Here is a 9,767-nt window from a genome sequence, read left to right on the forward strand (position 1 = left end):
GCAAGCTGAGGTTAAAAGTTCAAGACTGCCTGTAATTTCAAGATCATTATATTGATAGTAATATCTTGCTCTATATAGCAGTGATCCGTCCGGTATTTTCTAATTTCTTTATAGGATTTTAACATTTTTAGCTAGCCGGCTAAAAAGAGTTTCAACCTCCTAAGGGTGGGGAGGGGGGGGGGGGTGCAGATAGGTGTAAGGGGTATAAATGAAACCCCTTCCTTTGGTGAAAATGAATTTTTCTATTTTGCATGAATCCCTTGGCATAAGATTTTTTTATATATATTCCCTTGTGTGAATTTTTGCTCCACCACGACCGCCAGCCGTAATAGTTTGTAGTCGTCGTCGGTGTATACTTGGGATATAAAAAGTATATAATTAGTATATACTGATTATATAATAATCTAATTACATTGATTATATATACAGTGCCTAGAGGCATCAATTATGGTTATTTTTTGTTGTGTGCTTTTTTGGCTTATTGTGTTGGTGTAAAAGTCCTTTTCTAAAATGAAGTCATAAATTGCTAATTAAAATGCTATTTTGTTTCCTTAATTAATTATAAATTCTAATCTTTGTGTAAGAGATTTCTAACTAAATACATTTTAACATTTAATAGAATTATGTGCTTTTAATCCATCCACTAATAGGTTTTAATATGATGACCAAATATTTAATTATTAAGCTATGTGATTATTCATCTTTCATGCTAAAAAATTACCATCTTGCTACTTTTTCTCCTTGTTTTACAATTAATTAATTTGCAAAATAGATACTGATATTATCATGACATGAGCTAAATCAGCCATTCATAAGAGTGATATCGATCTTTAGCGTGAACGCAATTATTACACGAACTAAATCACCATATAGTTCAGTTGTTATGGACTTTCCAGGCCATCTTGAAAATGACAAAACCAACAATGATTGTTACTACACACATAAAGAGCCAACATAAACTGACATTGTCTTCTATATATAGAAAGATACAGCTCTATGGGCTTACACACTAGAAGTGTAACTTAAATAATAAGGGAATTTTCATAAATATGTAACACTATTTATCCCTCTGATAACAAATTATGATGATATTATTGAGTTTTCAAAACGTAGCAATAATTTTTCTTCAAAACATATCACATATACACACATAAAGGGGTGTTCGTAGTTTGGTTTAGGTCGATTTTTCTCTAAATGGAAACCAAATCAATTAAGTCGAGTCGGCTTTTCATCGATTCAATATTTGTCTGGTTTTTCGGTTTTTGTCGATTTTTATTTGCTTATAAAATATATGGTATTATGCTTCCAAGCACATATTAAGTTGACTATATTCTAACATAATACTACCAAATCAATTACTCTTTAAGAAAAGAATGAAATATAAGTATTTAATATATACAGAAAAGAATGAAATATAAGTATTTAATATATACACACACTAGTATTACTCTTTAAGAAAAGAATGAAATATAAATATTTAATATATACACGCACTAGTCGTTGTACATAAATCATATATACATACACTAGCCATCATACATATATACATACCGTAAAAAAATGCTATAAAATGAAAATCTAGCTATTTTTTTTATAAGAATTTAAAAATATTACTAAAACGAATAATAAATGGACTTAAGTCTGTATATCACGTAACTTTTCTGGAATAAAAAGCAGGCCTTTTTCTCATTGAAAGGCTGGGCCCTTGCACGTCCCGAAAAGATCAAGTAATGTATATCTGAAATTATTCACAAGGCCTAGAGTGCAAACCTTATGGATTCATATATAGTTCACCATTAAGCTTTTCGTTGGTAGGTTGCACCTTCCACATGGTTATTTCGAAATACGCTGGTGCGAGTGTCTAACTTATTTGGGGTAATTTGCAGGATTGTCCTATTGAGGTGGTCTTTAATTTTTGTCCCTCAAATTGGTGGTCTTTAACTTTTGCCCTTCGCTAAAAATCTCTTGGTTTTGGATTCAAATCCACGCTCAGTCAAAAATTTTAAAAAAATTCGCAAGGTAGAGTTTAGATTCGCAAGGCAGAGTTTTGCCTTGCGATTCCAAACAACTGTCTTGCGATTTTTTATTTTTTTTTACTGAGCTGGGGTTCGAACCCACAATCTCGGGGCATTAGGCGAAGGACAAAACTTAAAGACCACCAATTTGAAGGGCAAAATTAAAGACCACCCCGAATTCGTAAGGCAGAGTTTGGCTAGAATTTTGCAAAATTCCGCCTTACGAATCCAAACATTTGCCTTGTGATTTTATTTTTTTACTGAGCTGGAGTTCGAACCCACAACCTCAGGGTATTAAGCGAAGGGCAAAACTTAAAGACCACCAATTTGAAGGGCAAAATTAAAGACCACCCCAAATGAAGGATAATCCGCGCCAAAAAAAAAAGACTTATTTGAGGAATTATTTTCTCTAAACTATCAAATTTACGAGCCTCCTAGACCTTAGTTTATGGTTTAAAATGGTAGTGAAATTACCTCATAAAAATATGACCTGTTTAACTCATTCAAGATTAATACGCACATTTATTAACTAAGTTTATTTTGACCCGCTAATTTTTGAGCCGATGGTCTATTGGAAACAACCTCTCTACCTCTCAAGGTAAAGTTAAGATCTGCGTACACTCTATCTTCTCCAAACCCACTTGTGGACTATACTGCGTACACTCTACCTCCCCAAATCGACCCATTCGAGACCTTATCAAAATATTTTTAGAAATCCCTTTTTTTTGGTTGACATATCATATAAAGGCATAACAAGAAAAAATTATTCGGAGATTAAAATAAATTATAAGAAAAAAAAAGAAATTAAAATTTGATAAGAATTGAGCGGGCCGGTAAGCTATGAATGTTTAACCCATTTCAGTGACACATCCATCTCAGTCCTGCCAGTTTATTAACTTAGCCTAACCGGCTCAAGTGATACCTTAGTCTAAAGCTTTAGAAAAATTTACTAAAATTTACATTAAATCAAATTTGCATTAATGCAATAGATCAACCAATCAATAAGTATTTGACTTTAGAGAAGGGAAATAATGAGTTCTAATGCCTGCTAGCCTAGGAACTCAAGAGCCAGAAATTTCAGGACAGGAGACAAATTGAAAATGCATAATTACATGTGATGAGCTAAACAATATATTGAATAAAACCAGAAAAAAACCAGCAAAACAAACTTAAATTGATCCCCGCATTTATTTACAAACATCCAAATAGGTGTAAAACGAGTGGTTTACGTTTTTTTATTCATAAATCATATATAGATGATTTAGGTACTGACTTTTTTTTATGTGAAAAAAATACTGGTAATGGTTCCATTTGATTGTCAAACCCCAAACAAAATTATACGAATTTGTCTTTTATTCTTTTTGACCCGTGAATCACTCATCAGAAGTAGACCCATAGTGATCCAGTTCCTTCATGTTTTGGTACTTGTAAAACCAAGCACATGTTACATAGTAACCAAAGTTTAAAATTCCCCCCACAACTAATACCCAATACACATTATCCAGCCTTCCATTGTTTATGTTAACTGGTAGCCATGTAGTTGTCCTTCTAACAACATCAATGAGAGCAGTAGTCAAGTAAAATGCGACCCCTAAAATCACTTGAAGCATCGCGGTCGCCATGTTTTTTAAGGTTGTTGGAAATTCTTGGTAATAGAATGCAACTTGTCCAGGAAAATGAAATGCCTCTGCAATGCCAACAAGTGCTAATTGTGGCACAAGCCATAACACAGACATAGGCACAATATTGGAACTTTGATTGGATTTTGCTACCTTTAGCCTCTTTGACTCGACTAAGGCTGAAACACCCATGCATAGGAAATTGAGCACGTGCCCGACTCCAATTCGCTGGAGGGGAGTAAGTGATTTGCCAGTCAATTTCTTCCACGTGGGAAAGATAAATTTGTCGAACAGGGCGAGGAATAGAGCAGTAGAGACCATAACAAAGACAAGTATGGAACCAGCTGGGATTTGGAAATTGGGTCCTAAGTGACGGTCCATTGCTAAGGCTTGAAGGACTGACATACTTCCTTGTACACCAATTGTTGTGCCAAGAAAAAAGCTACTTGACCATAATGGCAAGATTTTAATTAAGGCTTTGAAATCTTCTACTTCTTGTACTGAACAAAGTCTCCATGCCTTATTAGTTGTAGAACCATTTGGTTTAATGTCACCTTCACTTTTAATTGCTGCACGGTTAAAGAACCTGCATCACAAGGAAATTCAATACTCATATAAAAGAAACTGCCACATATTCCTGGCATTGCATCGTTAGTTAGTGATTTGGGCTATGTATGTAGGTCAAACTGAATCAAGAGATATCTTGTAATCCCTCCGTTCACTTTTACTTGTCCATTTTGAATTTTTCACATTGTTTAAGAAATAATAAATGAAGTGCATAATTTACCAATGTACCCATATTAATTGGTGCATATTTTTATTGGATTTGAAAAATGATTTGAAGTGACTATTTAATACTATGGGTAAAAACAGGAAAAAATAAATTGTCTTTTCTTGATATGCTAAAAGTGACAAGTAAAAGTGAAAAATCTATTTTTAAAATACTGGACAAATAAAGGTAGCAATTAGACAGTATAAAACAAACAATGATGCAAAAAAAAAAAAAAAACATAATTAAGCGACAAGGGATGCCCCAAGCTCCAGGATAAAGTCATGACTCATGAGTAGTAAACACGAAGAGAGAGAGGTAATTTTTCCTGTTCCAAATTTTAGTATACGTTATTTTGAAATTTAAATTTGTTCAAAATATTTGATCTTTTAAAAAATAAAAAGCCATTTATTACGTAGTAATTTTCTTTAACAAATCATAGTGGAGTATTACATTAAATAAGTAAAACTTTTAATGAGAGATAAAGAGAATTTCAGACAAATATTCTTATGATTAACGCTATTATATACTCCTTCCGTCTCAATTTATGTGACACTCTTTTCTTTTGAGTCAGTCTAAAAAGGAATTACAAATTTCTATATTTGGTAACAATTTAACTTCAAAAATAATCATTTTACCCTTAATGTAATGATTTATAACCACACAAATATCTATGATTTATTTTAGACCACAAGTTTCAAAAGTCTTTCGTTATTTCTTAAATCCCCGTCTCAAATTACTTTTCATGATTACTAAAAATAGTTGTCTCAAATTATTTGTCGTTTTAGAAGTTCAAGGCGCAATTAATTATTTTTCCCCATTTTGCCCTTAATAGAATTTTGACATTAATGAAGATGACGCATAAATAGAGTAATATTTAATAAAAAAAGATTATAACCAAAACATAAATAAGGGTAAAGTTAGTCAAATACTCCTCCAATTAATATTTGTTAAGGAGCGTGTAAAATAAAAAAGCCACAAATAATTTGAGACTGAGGGAGTACAATATTACTTACCTGAAGGTTTTTGAAGGGGCAAAAGATATTGCTTCGGGTGCTATGGTATGTCCGTGGTAGAAATCTTCACTAGTCGATGGGAGCGGGATTTTTCTTTTCCTAATACTAGCAAACACAACACGTGCCAAACTGGTAAATGGACTCCCTTCTGGCTTAGAATTTGTGTAAAATCTGCTTCCCACTAGGAACATGACTAAACCAAGAACATTAGTTGCTACACAAATGAAAAATCCAACTTTCCAGCTCACATTATCTTCAACATAGACAATAACTGTGGTGGCTACTACATTAGAACCATAAACGAAAAAGAAGAACCAGTTGAAGAAAATTCCTTGATCTTTTGGCTTATTAAATTGGTTGGCTCCCATCGTTGAAATTATTGATCGGAGACCACCATTTCCCAATGTTGCAATAAATATGGCTGCATAGAGTACAACATATTGAACTCTTGGGGTAGGGCTGCATGAGGTTGAGCCAACTTCACAGGGTTTAGGCCTCAAAGAATCAATTGTAGCTGTTAAAGCTAAAAGGATTGTGCCCTACCAGTAAAACCCACAAAAGAAACTTTAGGAATATTGTGTAGAATATTAAATTAAATACAAAAATAATTACGTATCTAGAATCTTTTTAAGACTCGTTTGGCTTAGTCATTTTGGATATATAAAACTCTTCTCAAGCAAGAAAGTTGAAGAAGATGCTAACTTTTAGATTTTTGCTTATTGTTTGGCCTAATATTTTTGTGAAGCCGGCTATTCGTTCAATAACTTGGTGGACATATTGGATTGACTACCTCCATTAATTTTTCCATCAATAAATTAGCCAGTGGCGATAACAAGGTGAGAGCAATTGATTTATCAATAAGGCTAGTTGTTCCTCCGACCGTTATACTCCCTCCGTCTCAATTTATACGAAGGTTGACCAGTTTGGGGAGTCAAACAACTTTTATTTTTACTACAATTTTCTTCAACTCTTTTCATATATAATGAATTATTAATTATGCAAACACTTTTTATATAATTTTCAAATATGTAAATTTTATTTTAAAATACTCGAAGAATCTATTTTTATAATTGGGTCAAAAAAAAATCTGTTTGACTACCCAAACTGATAAACCTTCATATAAATTGGGACGGAGGGAGTAATATTTTTCCATATTTGTATTTCTTATGACGCGCGAGATTACTATTGTTAATTAAGTGGAGAATCCAAGTACACAAGTTTGACTTATGATTATAGCATATGCATATAGTAAACCTTGAATTAATTAATTAGTTTTTTTTTTTTTTGGTTTTCCACCGATGTCCAATATATATATATATATTGGGGTCCCGACTAATCCGTTCTCGCCGTGTATGACCTATTCAAGGGGAAAACGCTTCCTAACAGGATGTTTTCCTTTCTCATGATTTGAATTCAAGACCTCTGATTAAAGATGGAGAGATCTTATCCATCAAAAGAGGGAGTAGTTATTTCTTTCACGAACCCATAATGTAACTAGGCCAAACAAACAAAAAAGAAAATCGTTGCTAGAAAGAAAATGCAGTGGTACCAATAAAGAGATGAGGGATGAAATCCAGATGATAGAGTAGCAACCAAGATATGAGTCGGCAATAATTGCAGCGAGGACAGGAACCAAGCATCCAGCACCATTCACCAAGTTTGATATCTGGGCAGCATCGATGCTCTCCACATTAAATTCCTTTATCAGATACACAATTAGGTTGCTTGTCCAGCCTCCAAATGCTAGGGTCACGCTTACTGTGGTCGCTGTTTTAATATCATCATAGAATAATTGAGTATGTGAGAAATTAGACACATATTTTTGTGCGTTACTAGCAAGATACTACAAAAATCCAAACATTTATACCGAAGTGCATCGTTAGAATAACTAATAGTCTGTTTGGGCATACTTCTAAAATCAGCTTATAAAAGTACTTTTCAAAAAAACACTTTTGACTAAAAACAGTTTGTGTTTAGCCAATTATTTAAAAAAATACTTTTGAACAACAATTAGTGTTGGGCCAAGCTTTTAAAAAGTGTTTCTATTTGTATATTTCTCAAAAGTACTTTTTTAAAAAAATGCTTTTGGGCAAAAATAGTTTTTTTTAGCTTCTGAAAAACTGTTTCTGCTACTCCCCAGAAGCACTTATTTTTTCCCAAAAGCTTGGCCAAACACCTCACTTTTTTTCAAATAAGCATTTATTGCAAAAATAAGTATTTTTTGGCAGAAAAATAAGCTTGGCCAAACAGGCTATAAGTGCTAAAAAGTTCAGAATACTTAAAGACCCCTAAACTTGCCACGTTTGCTCAAATTTTGTCATGTCTAGTCGAGAAATTTTATTTTGTGAGTCACATAACCAACACTACTTATGTGAGGATATCTCATTAGTTTACAAGTGGACACTGGCTTATTTTAAGCATAAAACAAAAAAGGCATTGTTGTATTTAATATTTTCCTTCCCTAATTAAAAGGCTTAGCTAGAAACAAAACTGAAAATGTATCTAAAAAATCTGCAAATTCGATAATGGTAACAAAAATTTTCATTCGGTAGAATTTTAATTGCAATGTTTTAGAACCTTTGCTTTCACTATTTTTTATTGAAATTTTAAAATAGATTATTTCTCTAAAATTTTAATTATTTGATCAAATATTCAACTGCCAAATATTAACAGTCATCGTAGACAATAAAATCTATCATGCAAAATTGCAAATGTCCTTATCTATAACTTTATTTAATTAAAAATCATATATTCATTTAACATTTATATATAAAAAAAAGAAGCACCTAGAGTTTAATTTAACAATAGAAATTCACACATACAATACCACCTAACCACCTGGGTGGTTAGTTATAAAAAAAGAAAAGAAAAAAAAAAGGAAAGATAGAAGATCAATAATATCTAAGACCAAATTCCGAGAAATTAACAATGATTATTTTGAAAAGTTTTTTCTCCATTGTATAATAGATATTGATGTTACATAGAAAATAATATAAAAAGATCAATAATGTAGTTACCATTCTCTAATAGCCATTTTGGGAGATATTTTTAAACTTTATTTCTTTTCTTTTTGTTTCTAACCAAGAAATTTAATTAAGAAAAAATGTGGACTTTAAACGCATTGCCTTTTTTGTTTTTTTTCTTAAAATAAGCAAGTTTCCTAGCCTCACATAAATAGTATTGTTTATGTGACTCACAAAATAAAAATTTTCATATCTAGTCCTAATTACCCCGTACTTGGGTTTTTTATGATCATTACCCCTCAAACAATAAATGGCCCTAATTACCCCCCCCCCCCCCCCCTAATTTGGCTTTTTTTATAATCAAAGTGATTCCAAATGACATTTGGTGCGCGAGAGTATTGTAAAATAACAACCACATTGATTATATTACTCTGATGTGCCAAAACTCTAAAATACCATTTTATTTTATATTTAGTGATTCCAACGACTATTTTCTTATCTTCTTCCATATATCTTCTCTATTCCTCCATTAAAATACAACTATCAATTTTTTCCTTTCTTACCATTTTTCTTTTGAGTAAGTAACGATTATAAAAAGGCCAAGCATGGGGGAGGGGGTAATTAGGACGGGTTATTGTGTTTGAAAGGTAACAATTATAGAAAAGTCAAATACAAAAGGATAAGTAGAACTAAGTATAGTTCAAAGGGGTTTCGAGTCCAGTTTAGGAGGGCCTTTAGCCATTCTGCCAAAGTTAAATTGAGGTTTAGTGGTGGTAACATGTGCAAGGTAATCAATGGACTAATTAAAGACAATTCAGACATCCGCACGTGTTACAGTTATTTGTTCCTAAGTGTGTGTGTGTGAGAGAGAGAGGGCGGACCTATGATGAAGGGGAAGCTGATCCAGCCTCCAGTACTTCTTGATAACTGTGCCTCCGATGGAGCTTCCATGGCTGAACAAGTGAACTTATAATGAAGTTACTGTTGTGTATCACCAATGGAATTTCTGATGCTAATTGAGCATTTACAAAATGATAGTTCAATTGTTTGAGAGCACTAATATATATAATACTACTCAATATTGTAAACCAGCATCGAACAACCAGGCCAAGAAATACAGTAAAATTACAGTTTTGTTGACTTTCAGGATACACTTATCATTCACATTGTTATGCTTTCGTGGGCCCTCACGTCTTTCCGTAAATATTAAGTAAAGTAGTATAAGCATATATTACCTCATGTTCATATTTACTTGTTATATTTTTCTTTTTCAAAGTCAATTTGACAAATTTTTAAAGCTAAATTAAATTAAATTAATTTAATATTATAAAATTAAAATTAAAATATTCAAACACTCTATGAAAAATACTATAAGTTGTAATTCT

General features: G+C 32.4%; 1 protein-coding gene across 1 annotated transcript; it reads right to left on the reverse strand.

The window, feature by feature from the left end:
- Nucleotides 1-3,200: 3,200 nt before the first annotated feature.
- Nucleotides 3,201-9,476, reverse strand: LOC132626316 (protein NRT1/ PTR FAMILY 2.7-like). The gene is made up of 4 exons (XM_060341145.1): nucleotides 9,264-9,476; nucleotides 6,969-7,186; nucleotides 5,420-5,958; nucleotides 3,201-4,220 (listed from the first exon to the last, which is right to left on the reverse strand). The coding sequence occupies exons 1-4, from the start codon at nucleotides 9,331-9,333 to the stop codon at nucleotides 3,389-3,391; spliced, it is 1,659 nt and encodes a 552-aa protein (XP_060197128.1). The 5' UTR covers nucleotides 9,334-9,476; the 3' UTR covers nucleotides 3,201-3,388.
- Between the last annotated feature and the right edge of the window lie 291 nt (nucleotides 9,477-9,767).

This window comes from Lycium barbarum, chromosome 1, assembly GCF_019175385.1.
Source record: "Lycium barbarum isolate Lr01 chromosome 1, ASM1917538v2, whole genome shotgun sequence".
NCBI classification, from domain to species: domain Eukaryota; kingdom Viridiplantae; phylum Streptophyta; class Magnoliopsida; order Solanales; family Solanaceae; genus Lycium; species Lycium barbarum.